This window comes from Ovis aries, chromosome 15, assembly GCF_016772045.2.
Source record: "Ovis aries strain OAR_USU_Benz2616 breed Rambouillet chromosome 15, ARS-UI_Ramb_v3.0, whole genome shotgun sequence".
Taxonomy (NCBI): Eukaryota; Metazoa; Chordata; class Mammalia; order Artiodactyla; family Bovidae; genus Ovis; species Ovis aries.
In genome coordinates, this window is record NC_056068.1 from 8,639,664 (window position 1) to 8,659,508 (window position 19,845).

The 19,845-nt window shown below is 37.9% G+C and overlaps 1 protein-coding gene across 1 annotated transcript in view; it reads right to left on the reverse strand.

Moving 5' to 3' along the window:
* CNTN5 (contactin 5) overlaps positions 1-19,845 on the reverse strand; it is a 1,662,845-nt gene that overhangs the window by 190,152 nt on the left and 1,452,848 nt on the right. Inside the window, exons 14-15 of the mRNA XM_027979105.3 lie at positions 6,318-6,445; positions 3,845-4,020 (exon numbers count right to left, since the gene is read on the reverse strand). Of these exons, the coding sequence (XP_027834906.2) occupies positions 3,845-4,020; positions 6,318-6,445 (304 nt within the window). The remainder of the gene's footprint in view (positions 1-3,844; positions 4,021-6,317; positions 6,446-19,845) is intronic.

Consider the following 19,845-nt stretch of genomic DNA (forward strand, 5'->3'; position numbering starts at 1 on the left):
ATCTGAGTCACAGGGCTCCCTGCTGTATTCCAAATACAATCCAGATTCCATGGCTTGAAAGTCAGTGTTTAGCAATGAGGACTCTGCTGTTCGCCTTTAAACATATCCAACAAAGATCGCCTTATCCTCTACTCTGCATCCTCACTATACCATCAGGGCTATGGTTCCTCACTCTTCCTGAGAGGTGCTCTGAGCTCTCTGCTTTGTCTTTGCTTCACCCGCTCGCTCGGTCTAAAATGCAGTTTCTCCTCATTTGGCAAAATCTTAACAGTCCAGATCCAGTTCGAGTACCAAGTCCTCCTGCCAGCAGTAGGTAGAGCCCCCCAGTGACAGCACTCTGATAGAAGATTTCTAGCTGCCTGTCTCCTTAAACTGTGTTCTTTTAGGGGAGAAGGGCCATGTCTTTTAGCTTGGATCCCCCATAGCACTTAGCTTGTAAAATTGAATCTAAAGTGAACCTTAAGAATAGCCTCACTAATTTGCCACCTTCGGTTAGCTCGTATCATTGACAAAATGTGATTTGGGTGAATTGGATCAAATGTTTACAGACTAATTGATTTAGTTTTGACCCTTTCAACAAAGGCTTCAGTAATGGATTCACTCCAAAAATCAGTCAAATTGCTGGGTTTGTAAAACATGGCCAAAGTAAAGAGGCAAGAGAAATAGAATCATTTTCGTTGTAGATTTCAAAGCAATAGCTATTATTCTTTTAACCTGATGTGATGATATGTTTATTTATTCACTCTCTTGAAATGCACTTCAAATGCACTAGTTTATTTAAAACATAATTATACCTTGCCTATGCAAGTTATAAAAGCTACACGTAAAATTCTACATAGACCTTTGTCTGCAAACCAGTGGCTGTGTATAAAAGACACCACTGTAACTGGTTGAAAAGTAGAGGACTTAGTGAAGCTGTATTTTGGCATTAGAAAATGGAAAAATATCAACACAATTGGTATCTTTTTGTTTTTTCAAAGATTGGTTGATTCATCTGACACTATGCAGTGTTAATGTGCTTAAAAATACACCTATCTCCCCCTTTCTCTTCTGATTCATCCTCATTCAATCACCCAGTGGTGGGTTAGCCCAGGGCAGTTGATGTAGAGACTTCTGCAAAGGCATACTCTTTTCCTGCCTAAAGCCCAAATCCTGCTGGACTTCCTACTCTGCTGGGCCAACCTAGATCCTTAAGATCTCCTTAGTGGCTCTCTTCTGACACACAAGCAAGCCACAGACCACCCCACCAGTCTTTCCTCTGAGCCCTGGCCTGCCCTCTTGTCCCAGAGCCTTCAGCTGACTTCTCAAACAGAAGGTTTCCACATGTTCAGCTGCTGCTGCTAAGTCACTTCAGTCGTGTCTGACTCTGTGTGACCCCAGAGACGGCAGCCCACCAGGATCCCCTGTCCCTGGGATTCTTCAGGCAAGAACACTGGAATGGGTTGCCATTTCCTTCTCCAGTGCTTGAAAGTGAAAAGTGGAAGTGAAGTTGCTCAGTCATGTCTGACTGCAGACTACCAGGCTCCTCCATCCATGGGATTTTCCAGGCAAGAGGACTAGAGTGGAGTGTCATTGCCTTCTCCACGACACGTTCAGAGGCCTTCCCAAATCTTGCTTCTTTATAACTCTTTCATCCCTCCTTTTGAAACATGTTATTTCTCAGATGTATTATTTCACAAGGAGAAAGGCAGGATGGAAAAAGAATGCTTTTCTTTTTCCCTCTGACTTTCAAAGTCACAAAATCAGATTCTCTCTCAGGTATGTCCTTAAAGCCAGCCAGGACCCAGTCTTTGAGGATATTCAGAAAAGGGGAATAGACTATTTCTTTTAGACCTTGCCGTTTTGAAGCTTCTAAATACTTTAGAAAGTAAAAAAAAAAAAAAATTCTATTATCTTTTTTTCTTAATGTACTAAAGTGATTAATCCTAGATGATCTTAAAGCTAAATATTTTTCCTTCTTCTCAATATAATAACTTCCTCTATTCTTCTGTTCTATAGTTTATTATCCCTGTCTACAAACTGAGACTAATTTATAATGGCTTAAAGCAATATGAGTTTACATGGAGCAGCAAGTCAATTTTGTACTTCTCAAGGGCAAGAACAATATATGTACAAAGAGAGATAGAGCAGGTGTTATTAATTGCAAACCTATGAAAAGGATTAAAGGTATTTATTGATACAATGACTGGACATGAAACTAACGTGGATATCTGAGAGAGAAAAATAAGAATTCACATAATTGTACCAAGACCATTTATTGATTGATATTTTAAAATAAAGAAAGCACCTGCTTCTATGAAGTGAAAATTCATTTTAGACATATTTTTGTGTCTGATCACTCAAAATAAATGTTTACAGAAAATCCTTAGAAAGTATATTTTTGTCGAAGTATTTGTTGTTTTCAAATGTAACATTTTAATGTCATATTTTTCTGGTTTCACTTTATGACATTCATAGCATAAAATTTGTTCACAGTCTTGAAGAAATGATCAACTCAAGGTAAATGGAAATCACAAATTTGAGGGAAATGAGTTTAACATGATCAATAAATTTTGTATATAACATAACCATTGCTAATTAAAATTAATTTACTTAATGAAATGTGAATAATACAGTTGGTAATTATTTCTTATTTATGCAGTCTCTCTCATTATTTAAAAATAAATCAGGAAGAAAAGAATAAGTTAGAAGAAAATGTTTACTTTTGTTTGCATTGAAAAATGCAATAAAGTTCATTCTTACTATTCTCTTAATATAAATTTATCAAATTCTAGAGTGAGAGTGGGTCTTAGAAATTATCTGGCCCAACTGCCTCACTTCAGTTCTCTATGTGATCAATGCCCAGGCAGGTCAAGTGACTGGATCTGTGTTACATAGCTGATTAAGGATTGAGCTGGAACTTGATCCAGAAAATTCCTGACTTTGGGTCTAGGACTTTCCCCACTATATCTCATTACCTTTAAAATAAAATTCAATCCAAACTGAGTTTTTTATGTTTGGGCTCACCAGAGCTGTGGCTTTCCAGTGCTTCCTACAGTGTTTAGAGCAGGATAAACTGGTATTAATAAGCATGTGGGAGCATTTTAAATTGGATTTGTAGGCGTAAATTGTATTTGGATCCATCTCTTCTGCCGATATTGAAGGGATATTGCAGCCAGAGTCTCTCTGCCACTCTAGTCCCATCATCTTTCTCTCCGCTTGTGTCACTCTTTTGTGTCTTAAACAAGCCAGTGTGGGGAAAAGATCTTTTTTCCAGTTCTCTGTTGAGTTAAGACACTGTGATGGTACTATAGGATTTGGTTGAAAAGATTTCTTACTCCATTTAGTAGATATATAATAGAAGATATTACAGGAAAAGATTTGGCAGTTGAGAAATGAGCATGTCTGTGAATGTTTATCTAAGGCTACAGCATTTCTAACTTTGGGTTGCAAGTTTAAATTCTGTAGTTTGTGAGAGATTAAAGAATCTCCAAGCATTACTATTTCTTCAAGAACAAGTATGCTTATTTCACTTATTCATTGCATCATAATTACTAAGAATGCTTTAAATAATACTAGTCAGCTGATGTAGCTACATAACATTTGAGAAGTAAGGTGTAAATATGGACAGTACTAATCAAAAGAATACAAGTTGGAAAGAAACCAAATTTGCATAATGAAGTATTTCCAATTTCTTACTGGGAAGTTTTAAATAAGTATTACTTTCAGTTTGACATAACAGAGAATAATGAAATGAAGTAATTTGAACTTTTTCCTAAACATTTCATCAATAAGAAAATTTTTACATTTGATTCTAAATTTCTAAAAGTGTTATTATTCAAAGAACAAAATTGTATTAACTTACGGCCCTGATGCTTTCAAAATGTCCACCTTCCTTTTCGAAATCGATAGGCTGTCCTTTTAGTGTCCAGTAGAAAGTGACATCCAAACTAGGATCGTGAATTGCTTTGCAATTAAGGACAATGCTTTCTCCCACTGTTAACTCTGTTTTTTTAGGAGTAAGCTCTATTCTTGTAGGTTCTATAAAAATAAAAATACACTAATTAGCATAGCACATAGTTTTCCCCTGCATTCTGTATTTTAAATAATAGAGAAAAATTAAACAAGGAATCTAAGTAATATAGTTGCTCCAGGTATGTATCTTTTAATATACTATTATAAATTGAAATATCTTTTATTGTATTTAGGGTATTTTACTAGGTATTTATTTGTAGGGAACTGATGATTTAAAAGTCACTATTAAAAAAAAACTGTTGAGCTATATACTTTAAAAAAAAAGTCACTATTCCTATTAACAAGTCAGCTTGGATGAAAAAGAGGGAAAACTATACAACTACAAACAGCATTTGGCATCCTGGAAGGATAGAAGTATTAGAAAAAAGACTGTAGCTTCTCTGTCCACCTTCAAGGATCATCAAGTACGGAAAGGATTTTTACACTAAAAAACGAAAACAAACAAAAAAAAAACGCCTCACATCAAAGGAAGAATAATTCAAGCAAGTTGACTTCTTTAAGGGGTATAGGAAGAACCTCCCTTCAAATTACTATCTTAACAAAGACGAAACTATACTACTACTGCTACTGCGCCACCTTGTATTTGCTTTATAGTTTACAAAACCTTCTTGGAAGTAGAGGACAGAAGAGGCACCTCTGGCTGATTATAAGCTATCACCTCCAATAGCTGCTTTGACTGAGATCTAAACAAAGGCAAAATGGTGAGTAGAATTTTTTTTAAAAAACTTTAGTTTTTAAAAGATAGATATATTTTTACTGGATGTAGAGCAACTTTAAGCCAATAAATGCTAAATACCAAATGTACATCTAAGGGATATTTAAGCTAATGATCAAATACATGCAATATTATATATATATATGTATATATATGTATATATATATATATATATATATTTGAATAAGTAGGGGGATGATGCGGACAGGATTTTTATTTTTTTCTTTTTTCCTAATTAGATTCCTGATTGTACATGACTCAAGAAGCCTGGCACAAATGACTAAAAATTAGCCTAATTTTCCTTTTCCAGCTCTATTGTTTGCAATAGCATAGTCTGATGAAGCACCATTGTTAACCATTGATAAGTTCCTTCTAAGCAGTCTTTGAGAGGAAAGAGTGACACCAGAAAAGGAATGTCACTGTAAATATTAACATTCTGGAACTCAGATGTTTTGTGTGGCATTCTAAATTCTGGCTTCATCAGAGAAGACAGATAATCACAGCATACTGCAGTTTAAACTTTGTGACAACTGGAATGTTCTGAGTAACTAAACATTCCAGTTAACTCATGATTAACAGAAAGCATTGTTGCTATTATTAAATGAAAAAGTCTGTGAATTCTGCCTTGCCTCACTATGGAAAAGATTATTTAACACACACTAAGAATGAGACTCAAACTCCAAGACTGAGTTATGTTCCAGTAATGCATGCTTCAAGTGAAGACATTTTAAAAATTATATTCCTTTCTTCCGTGGATGTTTGCCTCTTTTCTAAAATATCAGAGTGTTGGCTATTTTAATTGCATTTCTATTTCTAAAGAAAGAGAAAAATTAACATTTTATATTTTTGTGGCCAAAGTATGATTCACTGTATACTACATGCGCAAATGGAAAAAACCGAGTGATATACTTTGTTGTGAAAAGCATTCCTTTGCCAAATGAAGAGAGTGTTTAAGACAGGAGATTTTCTTATAACTTGACAAGAAGTCTCAAAAGAAGGTTCTAGATTTGAAATCTAGTTCACTTTAGAACTAGAAAACTAACAGAAACATTTAAGCAGTAACATTTATAATACTAAAAAAATGACAGTGTATAAAAATTCCACTGATGTCGACATCAAAGAGTAGCTCTGGTGTTGCTTCATCTGATGCATATTCCAACACCACATGTTCATATATCTTTCTGCTTCTCTGTTTTGCCCCAAATTCCCAGTTGAAGTGGTAACAAAGCAGGATTACTGATTGATGCTAAAATTAATCTTGGTTGAGGAAAATATTTTTATTCTGTTGGCATACTTTAAATTCTTGAGATACCAAGTAAAACTTCAGAAAGCTTTCTTTACTCTCCCATGTATTTTGTTCAAAGTGAAATACTTAAATTTCTACCAATAATATGTTCCTTTCTTCACAGTCCCTTAAATAATGGAAAGGGACACTTTGACTGTGTTTGTCCTTTATGTGCAATTATATTTCATCAACAGAAGCATGCACACATATACCAGCAAATACACATGTATGCATGTTACATTTATTCGCTTTCGGATAAGGCCATGAAACTACGCTTATAGAAAATTCACCACATTTTCTTACCTTTTACAGATACTGTAGCTGTGATTTCAGCAGAGCCAAAGACATTTTCCCCTCGGCAAACGTACTTTCCCTCATCTGATTTAGAAGCATTTAGGATCCGGAGACTCCCGTCTGGAAGAATAGCTATTCTGAAAATCATTAAAAAGAGGGTTTTTTTTTTTTCCCCACTTTACTGAAAATCATCTAAGTGGTAAGAAACTCCGATGAAGTCTGAAACCACTTCCAAGGTAATAATAAATAAGATAAAGATCATTGTGAAAACATGCAGCGAGAGTAGAAATATTTTACCCTTCAAAAAATTATATAGTAAACCCACATAATACCTTCTTATAGTCAAAAGGGTTACAGGTTTTCTTTGGACACACTTATGACATTCATTTTAAAACTTGGGGAAAAAAAGGTGACCCTGAATTTGGTTATTAAAACATACTATAATAACACCCAGTGATATTTTAATATTAAGCTTGAGGTATTTCACCTCAAACCAAGAATGACCTCAAAAATCAAATATAAAAAGAAATAGCATAAAACATAGAGGAGGACAAGCACAGAACATAAAATTAATTGTATACAGCCTTGAGATGATTTATGGTGGTTTCTCTGCAGTGCAACCTGTGTAGCAAGGGCGTGACAATGAAACCTGAATCCTGGAGCCTGGACTGCTCACACTGCACTTTTCAAACAGAAAAACGTGATATCTAAGTTTGCATTTGGGCTCTTTTGAGACCTTTATTATAAGTGGACCTTGAGTCTTATATGAAGGTGAGAAATTAGAGCATTATTAAAAATTTTAGAAGTTTAGTGAAAATGAGATTGACATTCAGGATTACCGTATCCTCCTGTGTATTCATCATTCCAGAAATATACAGATTTCAGACTTAATTAGAATTTTTGTCCTTTTCTCCCTTGTATGCTCCTGAAATATAATCTGTTATTTCACCAGTGCATCAGCCTACTGAAGCAACCTTAGGCATAGCAGAGATGGCTGTTGTGATTTACTTGATATGCCACTAGAATTTAGACTGCCTTCTTTTAGTAAAGGAGTCTGTGCTACTTTTGCTAGAAAACCGAAGTGCTCACCGAACTTAAAATTCTAAAATTGGATTCTCCTGGTTCTGAAAAGAATTGTTTATTCCATGGCATCATGAAAACATTAAACTATTTAAGGTATAAGAATAATGGCTAATTCTGTTTAGTCAACATCCTATATGTTATTTTTAAATTAGCATTCAATTTTGCCAATCAATCCAGAACTGATGGCTAAGGACAGTATTGAAATTTTAACAATTGGATTAGATACTAGGCTGCTGAATATTGATTATTAATTTTACTGACATTGTCATCCATAAAGAAACCAGTTTAAAAACATTATACTCCTTTCAATATGGATCAAATTTGATTTACAATGTGTTGATAAGGGAGACAAATTTAGAAGCAAGCCAAACCTAGGAATAGAAGATTTGACTGTAATTTATATCTAGGAGGGATATTAATGAGACATTTGGAAAAAACAGTGGTCTCTAAAGATATACCATCTATTTAGGATGGTCAATGAAAAATTCTGTTTATTGTTTAGGACTGTTTCTATAAAGATAGAATATAAGGTATTTATTCCATTTTAGTAACAGAAATATACATGTTACAAAAAGATGTATTTGAAAGCAAAAATTATACTCTTTAAAAACAAACAAGTCTTCTCTTCTACTAATGACATACTTTATTTAAATACAGCTAAATTACTACAGTTTGTGAGATTGTTAATATCTTAAATATGTCTGGATTTTACTTACTGGTATAAATTCTAATCTAGCAGGGGAGAAGTTTGGCTTAAAAATTCACCACCTTTAAGAGATAAATGTATCTTAGATACTGGCAGTATTTCAACTCTTGATTTAAGATAAGTCCTTTCTCACTGACAGAAGGCAATATATTACAAAGATAGTTTATGAACACTCCTGTACTTTAGGCCACTGATCCATTTGGAGGATGAAGAATTTTGAATATCATGATGTTTTTAATCTGTCAATTGGCAGTGTCATTTAACCAAAAGCCTGTCTACTGGTTAAAGTTGCAAATGCTTACCAGATAAACTTTTTTTTTAGAAAAGAGAAAAAAATAGAATAGACAATGAATGCACTTAACCTTATAATGTCTGGCTATTGCAAACATAAATACTTAGATAATTGAATATTTAATTAATATTTCTTTACAATTTCCTGCTGCTTTATCTTCTTCCCTGTGCTATTACCATGTGATTCTTACATTTGGAATCTTCAGATCTGGAGACCAATTCCACTGAGACCTCCTTCAACTAGCAGTGGGATGCTAAGTGAGTGGTAAGGTGAAGATCTATTGTAGAAATTTTAGTAATGCATGCCAGCATTCTAGCTTGGTTCTTAGAATCAAAGCACCCTATTCTGGTCTCTAAACCTCTCCCCAAGTTTCTGCCTGGACCTGGAAATGTCTTGCTTCTCATCTTGCACTTAATTATTGGATCTCTGTTTTGGTAACTCATCTAGTACAACAATCTACCTAGGACACCATGGTGTTTACCCCTATCTTGCAGGGATTTATTGCTAAATTACTTATGCCAGTTCTGATCTCCAAATTTCAGGATCAATTTCTGGACTCTCCATTTCCATGTTTGACTTACTTGTCAGTTAACACAGCCTAGTCTAGACCCTTCCAAGTGCTTGTCTGGGAGTATAACCTATATGTGCTTAGTCACTCAGTTGTGTATTACTCTTTGTGATCCCATGGATGGTAGCCCACAAGGCTTATTCTCCAGACAAGAATACTGGAGTGGGTTGCCATTTTCTTCTCCAGACAATCTTCCCAACCCAGGTATTGCACTTGTCTCTCTCGCATCTCCTGCATTGGCAGACAGATTGTTTACTGCTGAGGCACCAGGAAAGCCCTGTGTCATATCAGAGTGGATATAGCATTAGGAATCATTAATCACAAATTAAGACTATGTGCTGTAAAGTCAGAGAGGGTTACATTCAAATCACTGCCGCTGACCAGTACATATGTGATCTTATGTGCATGCACTCACCTACAGCCAGACATCCTGGAATGTGAAGTCAAGTGGGCCTTAGGAAGAATCACTATGAACAAAGCTAGTTGAGGTGATGGAATTCCAGTTGAGCTATTTCAAATCCTAAAAGATGATGCTTTGACAGTGCTACACTCAATATACCAGCAAATTTGGAAAACTCAGCAGTGGCCATAGGATCGGAAAATGTCAGTTTTCATTCCAATCCCAAAGAAAGGCAATGCCAAAGAATGCTCAGACTACCACACAATTGCACTCATCTCACATGTTAGTAAAGTAATATTCAAAATTCTCCAAGCCAGGCTTCAGCAATACGTGAACCATGAACTTCCAGATGTTCTAGCTGGTTTTAGAAAAGGCAGAGGAACCAGAGATCAAATTGCCAACATCTGCTGGATCACTGAAAAAGCAAGAGAGTTCCAGAAAAACATCAATTTCTGCTTTATTGACTATGCCAAAGCCTTTGACTGTGTGTATCACAATAAACTGTGGAAAATTCTGAAGGAGGTGGGAATACCAGATCACCTAACCTGCCTTTTCAGAAACCTGTATGCAGGTCAGGAAGCAACAGTTAGAACTGGACAAGGAACAACAGACTGGTTCAAAATAGGAAAAGGAGTACGACAAGGCTGTATATTGTCACTCTGCTTATTTAACTTCTATGCAGAGTATATCATGAGAAACGCTGGGCTGGAGGAAACACAAGCTGGAATCAAGATTCCTGGGAGAAATATCAATAACCTCAGATATGCAGATGACACCACCCTTATGGCAGAAAGTGAAGAAGAACTAAAGTGGAAAAGTTGGCTTAAAGCTCAACATTCAGAAAACTAAGATCATGGCATCTGGTCCCATCACTTCATGGGAAATAGATGGGGAAATAGTGGAAACAGTGGCTCACTTTATTTTTTGGGGCTCCAAAATCACTGCAGATGATGATTGCAGCTATGAAATTAAAAGACACTTACTACTTGGAAGGAAAGGTATGACCAAGCTAGACAGCATATTGAAAAGCAGAGACATTACTTTGTCAGCAAAGGTCCGTCTAGTAAAAGCTATGGTTTTTCCAGTAGTCATGTATGGATGAGAGATTTGGACTATAAAGAAACCTGAGTGCAGGATTTGATGCTTTTGAACTGTGGTGTTGGAGAAGACTCTTGAGAGTCCCTTGGAATGCAAGGAGATCCACCCAGTCAATCCTAAAGGAGATCAGCCCTGGGTGTTCATTGGAAGGACTGATGTTGAAACTGAAACTTGAATAGTTTGGCCACTTGATGCGAAGTGTTGACTCATTTGAAAAGACCCTAATGCTGGGAAATATTGAAGGCAGGAGGAGAAGGGGACAACAGAGGATGAGATGGTTGGATGGCATCATCAACTCAATGGACATGGGTTTGGGTGGACTCCTGCAATTTGTGATGGACAGGGAGGCCTGGCATGCTGCAGTTCATGGGGTCGCAAGGAGTCGGACACGACTGAGTTACTGAGCTGAAATGAACTGAAGTCACTTCAGTCGTGTCTGACTCTTTGCCATTCTATGGACCATAGTCCACCAGGCTCCTCTGTCCATGGGATTCTCCAGGCAAGAATACTGGAGTGGGTTGCCATCCCCTCCTCCAGGAGATCTTCCTGACCCAGGGATCAAACCCTCATCTCTTATATCTCCTGCGTTAGCAGGTGGCTTCTTTACCACTACTGCCACCCAGGAATCCCTATGTGTGATCTTAAAACTATTCAATCTTTGTTCTTATATGTATTACTGCCATAATTATATCTAATTAGTTCTTTAAAAATATTAACCTCATATTATATGTAAACTGTTGCGTTTTTGTGCTGTGTGTAGGCAGTAATTGAACATTTACTCAAAAATTTAAGTCGAATATATGACAAATTTTGAAAGAGAAAAAGTGGTGCCAGGGAGAATTTCTACTACTAAAGCCTTAATTATTTTGGGTGTTTGATGAGTCTTTTCTGAGGGAAGTATGACACTGAAACCTGAGGAGTGAGAGAGAGTAAACTAGGAGAAGATTGGGAAAGCACAGGGAATGATGCTGCAAGGCCTCCAGATAGGAAAGCCCGCAGGACCTCAAAGAGCCAAACGACCAGCTCTGATGGCAGATATAAAGGGGGAAGTGAGGCTGGCTCAGTGGTAAAGAATCTGCCTGCCAAGCAGGAGATATGGGTTCCATCCCTGGATCTGTAAGATCCCTGGAAAGGAAAATGGCGACTCACTCCCATAGTCTTGTCTGGGAAATCCCATGGACAGAGGAACCTGGTGGGTTACAGTCCATGAGGTCACAAAAGTGTCTGAAGTGACAGCAGCTAAACAACAACAATAGGAATATAGTAAGTTCACATGTTAAAAGCGCATAACTGAAAAGTTCTTACATACAGATGCAGTCATGAAACTATTAATACAATTGAAATAATCAACATATATGTCACCTGTACTTTCTCCACTCAGCCCTTTCTCATCCCACCCCTATCATGGGTCAACTACTGATCTGCTTTTTATCACTGGAGTAGATTTGCACTTTTCCAAAGTGAAAGTGAAAGTGAAGGCACTCAGTCGTGTCCCACTCTTTGCAACTCTGTGGACTGTAGCCCACCAGGCTCCTCTGTCCATGGGATTCTCTATGCAAGAATACTGGAATGGGTTGCCATTTCCTTCTCCAGGGGATCTTCCCAACCCAGGGATCTAACCCAGGTCTCCTGCATTCCAGGCAGATGCTTTAACCTCTGAGCCACCAAGGAAGCCCACTTTTCCAAAGTTTTATGTAAATAGAATCTTATCAGCATGTACTCCTTTTTGTTTTTTATTTCACTCAGCATAATTAAGATTAAATTGAGTATCATCCCTGTTTCAATTACTAAGAATCCATTCCTTTTCATGGCTGAGTAGTATTCCATTGTGTATAGATGGCACAACTTTCCTATCTTTCACCTTTTGGTGGATGCTTATGTTATTTTCAGCTTGTGAGTATTACAAATAAAGCTACTATGAATATTTGTATATATGTATTTTATTAATATTTATTTCACTTGGATAAATACTTAGAACTGGATGACTAGATCATCTGGCTTATGTTTCTGTTTATATGTGGAATTTAAGAAAAAAATACAAATGAACTTATCTACAGAACAGAAGTTGAGTTACAGATGTAGAAAATAGCCTTATAGTTACTAGTGGATAAGAGGAAGGAGCGATAAACGGAAAGATTGGGACTAGCTATGAGGTATGAACATAACTACATATTTATTTAGCACAGTGAAAGTGTGAGTGGCTCAGGTGTGTCTGATTCTTTTTGACCCCAAAGCCTATAGCCCACCAGATCACCTCTATCCATGGAATTCTCCAGGCACGAATACTGGAGTGAGTAGCCATTCCTTTTCCAGAGTATCTTCCCAACTCAGGGATTGAACTGGAGTCTCTCATATTGCAGGCAGATTTTTAAATGTCTGAGCCACCAGGGAAGCCCTTTTACTAGTATATGGTTGTCCAATAGTTCCATGCCATCATTTGGAAAAGACTTATCTTTCCTCCACAGTCTTTTCATCATTGTCAAAAATCAACTGGCCATGTAAGTGTAGGTCAACAACTTCTTAACTCTTTCTGCTGGTCCATTGATCTACTAGTGTCTTGATTACTGGAGCAGTGTGATCTGTGTTAAGGTCACATGAGATAGTTCCTTCTACTTGCCCTTCTTTTTCAAAACTGTTTTGGGTATTCTATATTCTTAGCATTTCCATATACATATTTTAATTACCTTCTCAGTTTCAAAAAAAACTTACCGAGATTTTGATTTTGAGGAATTTCAGTGAATATACGGCTCAATTTGAGGACAAATTAACGTTAACAATATTGCTTTAGAATCCATGAACATGACATATTTCCTTTTATTCAATTCTTTAAAAAAATCTCTCTAAGTAATATTTTTTAGTTGTAAGTCTACTTGGGCTGCAAGGAGATACAACCAGTCCATTCTGAAGGAGATCAACCCTGGGATTTCTTTGGAAGGAATGATGCTAAACCTGAAACTCCAGTACTTTGGCCACCTCATGCGAAGAGCTGACTCATTGGAAAAGACTCTGGTGCTGGGAGGGGCTGGGGGCAGGAGGAGAAGGGGCCGACAGAGGATAAGATGGCTGGATGGCATCAGGGACTCGATGGACGTGAGTCTGAGTGAAGTCCAGGAGTTGGTGATGGACAGCAAGGCCTGGAGTGCTGCGATTCATGGGGTTGCAAAGAGTCGGACACGACTGAGCGACTGAACTGAACTGAACTGGTCTTAGATACCTTTTGTCAGATTTATCCTTATACTTTTTGTTGCTATAGTAAAGTACTACTTTTTATTTAATTAATTATTGTAATTTCTTATTTAATTACTATTTTAAATAATAATTACATGAGAAATATGTAGTTTTAAGAAGCTGTACAGTGATATCCCTTTATGCTTTTTTTTTCAGTAACTCTTTATGTTAATATGTTGCCATAAAGTGTAGTATAGCCAAAGATATAGTATAATATTACAATCAGGGTATTGATATTAATATAATCAATTGATCACATTTAGACATTCCTAGTTTTAACTTATTCATTTGTGCATGCTTTAATTTCTGTACAGTGTTTTCATTTTGTATTTGTGTATCCATCAACACATCCAAGACACTGAACAATTCTAACACCATAAAAACTCTTCATTTTCCCTTTTACAGCCTCAGCACCTTCATTCCACACCACCGCCACCATCCCTAGCCCCTGGGTCTAATTGCAGCCAACCACAAATTTGTCCTGCTACTTTTTTTCATTTCAAAAATCATACACAAGTGAAATCTTATAATATTTAACTTTGGGAGGGCTGATTTTTTTCACTCCTTTAGCTTAATTCCTTGGAGAATCATCCAAGCTGTTGTATGTACTAACAGTTTATTTTGCTGCTGCTGCTGCTAAGTCGCTTCAGTCATGTCCAACTCTGTGCAACCCCATAGACGGCAGCCCATCAGGCTCCCCTGTCCCTGAGATTCTCCAGGCAAGAACACGGGAGTGGGTTGCCATTTCCTTCTCCAATGCATGAAAGTGAAAAGTGAAAGTGAGGTCGCTCAGTTGTCTCCAACTCTTAGCGACCCCATGGACTGCAGCCTTCCAGGCTCCTCCATCAATGGGATTTTCCAGGCAAGAGTACTAGAGTGGGGTGCCATTGCCTTCTCCACAGTTTATTTTACTGCTGACTAATATTCTATGGTATATATATATATATATATATATATATATATATATATATATATTGCAGTTTTTTAAACACTCACTTGTTGAAGGACATCAGGGCTGATTATAATTTTTGAAATTACAAAGGAACTTCTATATGCATTTCCATACAGGGTTTGTTTGACTCCATGTTCAAGGTAAGAGGGGTGACTATGAGGATATATCCCTAATCCAAGGTAAGGAGCAGTGGCTGAGCTTTGCTAGAGCAGCCATGAAGAGATACCCAACATCCAAGGTAAGAGAAACCCAGGAAAGATGGTAGGTGTTGTGAGAGGGCATCAGAGGCAGACACACTGAAACCTTAATCACAGAAAACTAGCCAATCTGATCACATGGACCACAGCCTGTCTAACTCAATGACACTGAGCCATGCACTGTGGGGCCACCCAAGACGGACAGGTCATGGTGGAGAGGTCTGACAGAATGTGGTCCACTGGAGAAAGGAATGACAAACCACTTCAGTATTTTTGCCTTGAGAACCCCATGAACAGTATGAAAAGGCAAAATGATAGGATACTGAAATAGGAACTCCCCAGGTTGGTAGGTGCACAATATGCTACTGAAGATCAGTGGAGAAATAACTCCAGAAAGAATGAAGGGATGGAGCCAAAGCAAAAACAACACCCAGTTGTGGATGTGACTGGTGATAGAAGCAAGGTCTGATGCTGTAAAGAGCAATATTGCATAGGAACCTGGAATGTCAGGTCCATGAATCAAGGCAAATTGCAAGTGGTCAAACAGGAGATGGCAAGAGTGAACGTCGACATTCTAGGAATCAGTGAACTAAAATGTACTGGAATGGGTGAATTTAACTCAGATGACCATTATATCTACTACTGGGGGCAGGAATCCCTTAGAAGAAATGGAGTAGCCATCATGGTCAACAACAGAGTCTGAAATGCAGTACTTGGATGCAATCTCAAAAATGACAGAATGATCTCTGTTCGTTTCCAAGGAAAACCATTCAATATCATGGTAATCCAAGTCTATGCTCCAACCAGTAACACTGAAGAAGCTGAAGTTGAATGGATCTATGAAGACCTACAAGACCTTTTAGAACTAACACCCCCAAAAGATGTCCTTTTCATTATAGGGGACTGGAATGAAAAGTAGGAAGTCAAGAAACACCTGGAGTAACAGGCAAATTTGCCCTTGGAGTACGGAATGAAGCAAGGCAAAGGCTAGTAGAGTTTTGCCAAGAAAATGCACTGGTCATAGCAAACACCCTCTTCCAACAACACAAGAGAAGACTCTACACATGGACATCACCAGATGGTCAACACTGAAATCAGATTGATTATATTCTTTGCAGCCACAGAAGGAGAAGCTCTGTACAGTCAGCAAAAACAAGACTGGGGGCTGACTGTGGCTCAGATCATGAACTCCTTATTGTCAAATTCAGACTTAAATTGAAGAAAGTAGGGAAAACCACTAGACCATGGAGGTATGACTTAAATCAAATCCCTTATGATTATACAGTGGAAGTGAGAAATAGATTTAAGGGACTAGATGTGATAGATAGAGTGCCTGATGAACTACGGACAGAGGTTCATGATATTGTACAGGAGACAGGAATCAAGATGATCCCCATGGAAAAGAAATGTAAAATAGCAAAATGGCTGTCTGAGGAAGCCTTGCAAATAGCTGCGGAAAGAAGAAAAGCAAAGAGCAAAGGAGAAAAGGAAAGATACGAGCATCTGAATGTAGAGTTCCAAAGAATAGCAAGGAGAGATAAGAAAGCCTTCTTCAGTGATCAATGCAAATAATAGAGGAAAACGACAGAATGGGAAAGAGGAGAGATCTCTTCAAGACAATTAGAGATACCAAAGGAACATTTCATGCAAAGATGGACTTGATAAAGGACAAAAATGGTATGGACCTAACAGAAGCAGAAGATATTAAGAAGAGGTGGCAAGAATACACGGAAGAACTGTACAAAAAAAGATCTTCACGACCCAAATAATCATGATGGTGTGATCACTCACCTAGATCCAGACATCCTAGAACGTGAAGTCAAATGGGCCTTAGGAAGCATCACTACGAACAAAGCTAGTGGAGGTGATGGAATTCCAGTGGAGCTATTTCACATCCTTAAAGATGATACTGTGAAAGTACTGCCCTCAATATGCCAGCAAACTTGGAAAATGCAGCAGTGGCCACAGGACCGGAAAATGTCAGTTTTCATTCCAATCCGAAAGAAAAGCAATGCCAAAGAATGCTTAAACTACCACACAATTGCACTCATCTCACATGCTAGAAAAGTAAGGCTCAAAATTCTCCAAGCCAGACTTCAGCAATATGTGAAGAATGAACTTCCAGATGTTCAAGCTGTTTTTAGAAAAGGCAGAGGAACCAGAGATCAAATTGCCAACATCTGCTGGATCATGGGAAAAGCAAGAGAGTTCCAGAAAAACATCTATTTCTGTTTCATTGACTATGCCAAAGCCTTTGACTCTGTGGATCACAATAAACTGTGGAAAATTCTGAAAGAGAAGGGAATACCAGACCACCTGACCTGCCTTTTCAGAAACTTGTATGCAGGTCAGGAAGCAACAGTTAGAACTGGACAAGGAACAACAGACTGGTTCCAAATAGAAAAAGGAGTACGTCAAGGCTGTATATTGTCACCCTGCTTATTTAACTTCTATGCAGAGAGTACATCATGAGAAACACTGGGCTGGAAGAAGCACAAGCTGGAATCAAGATTCCTGGGAGAAATATCAATAACCTCAGATATGCAGATGACATCACCCTTATGGCAGAAAGTGAAGAGGAACCAAAAGCCTCTTGATGAAAGTGAAAGAGGACAGTGGAAAAATTGGCTTAAAGCTCAACATTCAGAAAACTAAGATCATGGCATCTGGTCCCATCACTTCATGGGAAATAGATGGGGAAACAGTGGAAACAGTGTCAGACTTTATTTTGGGGGGCTCCAATATCACTGCAGATGGTGACTACAGCAATGAAATTAAAAGATGCTTACTCCTTGGAAGGAAAGCTATGACCAACCTAGGTAGCATATTGAAAAGCAGAGACATTATCTTGCCAACAAAGGTCTGTCTAGTTAAGGTTTATCCAGTTTATCCAGTAGTCATGTATGGATGTGAGAGTTGGAGTATGAAGAAAGCCGAGCGCCAAAGAATTGATGCGTTTGAACTGTGGTGTTGGAGAAGACTCTTGAGAGTTCCTTGGACTGCAAGGAGTTCCAACCAATCCATCCTAAAGGAGATCAGTTTGGGGTGTTCATTGGAAGGACTGATGCTCAAGCTGAAACTCCCATACTTTGGCCACCTCATGCGAAGAGTTGACTCATTGGAAAAGACCCTGATGCTGGGAGAGATTGGGGGCAGGAGGAGAAGGGGATGACAGAGGATGAGATGGATGGATGGCATCATCAACTTGATGGACATGAGTCTGAGTAGACACCGGGAGTTGGTGATGGACAGGGAGGCCTGGCATGCTGCAGTTCTTGGTGTCGCAGAGTCGGACACCTCTGAGCGACTGAACTGAATTGAACAGGGTTTATTAATGAACCTACATTTTCATTTCTTTGGCATAAATGCCCAAGATTATAATTTCTGGGTCATATAATAATTGAATATAGAGTTTTATAAGAAATTTTCAATTGTTTTCCAGAATATCTGTATCATTTTTCCTTAGTAGCAGGAATGAATGCATTACCCAGCATTGGGTATTTCTACTAATTTTTAAAGTCATCTTGTTAGGTATATAATAATGTCTCATTACAGTTTTAACTTGTATTTCTCCCATGGTTTATTATGTTGAATATAGTTACACATATTTCTTTGTTATCTATGTATCCTCTCTGGCAAATTACAGCTCATTCTTTTGCCTGAAATTTTCTTGCTTCTCTCTAGTCTACAAAATAATATATTTATTACTTAGCAAAGCAGTTGAAACTGAAAGTGAAAGTCTCTCAGTCGTGTCCGATTGTTTGCAACCTCACGGATTACAGAGTCCACGGAATTCTCCAGGCCAGAATATGGTAGTGGGTAGCCTTTCCCTTCTCCAGGAGATCTTCCCAATCCAGGGATCGAAACCAAATCTCCCGCCTTTCAGGCAGATTCTTTGCCATCTGGGCCACAGGAGAAGCCCAGAACAGTTGAAAGTCTTTACCAAATGATCATTACTTCAAAAAGCCCTGCTCTTTGTGTTCTGTTCTGCAGGTCTCCAGACTCTTTGTAATGCATTTTAAATATGTGTGTGTTATTTCATTTGTAAATAACTTGTGTATCTCATACACATACACGCATGGAATGCTATACTTATAACACTAAGTGCATTGTGAAAGTGAAAGTGAAGTCACTCAGTCGTGTTTGACTCTTTGCAACCCCGTGGACGGTAGCCCACCAGGTTCCTCCATCCATTGGATTCTCCAGGCAAGAATACTGGAGTGGGTTGCCATTTCCTTCTCCAGGAGATCTTCTTGACCCAGGGATCGAACCTAGGTCTCCCACATTGCAGGCAGATGCTTTAACCTCTGAGCCCCAAGTGCATTGTAAACATATAATAATTAGGTATTGTGGCTTCTCTGGTGTTTCAGTGGTAATGAATCCACCTGTCAATGCAGGATACACGGTTCTCTCTGGGTCTTCTTTGAGAAAATCTCTTGGAGAAGGAAATGACAAGCCACTCCAGTTTTCTTGCCTGGGAAATCCCATGGACAGAGGAGCCTGGTGGGCTGCAGTCAATGGGATCATGAGAGTTGGACAAAACTTAGTGGCTAAACAACAACTATGATTATAAATAAAACAATATTTGATTTTCTCCTTTCACCTTACTCATCTTCTGATGAATATCTTGCATTCTCCTGAATTGTTCAGGCTTGTATTTGGAGACTGTTGCTTTAGTCATAAGACCATGTGCCTCTCAGTGCTTACATTCTTACTTGTTTATATTGGTCACTAGCTTGCTCACCTGAACTCCTCCTCAATGCTCTTTACTTAGGATTATTCCTGCCTTTGTTTTTTACTTCCTCAGAAGAAAAATAACATTTGTCACATTTTTTCTCAGCCCATGATGACATCCACTGAGCACTAGAATTTCAGCATTTTTAAGCTATCTTGTTAAAACTTGAGAACTAAAAAAAAAAAAAAAAAGATTCAAATAATCAAAAAAAATAGAGTGTTGAAAATAATATAATGGAATGTTATAACAATCAGTCAAGCCCAATTTATCCCTTCCAT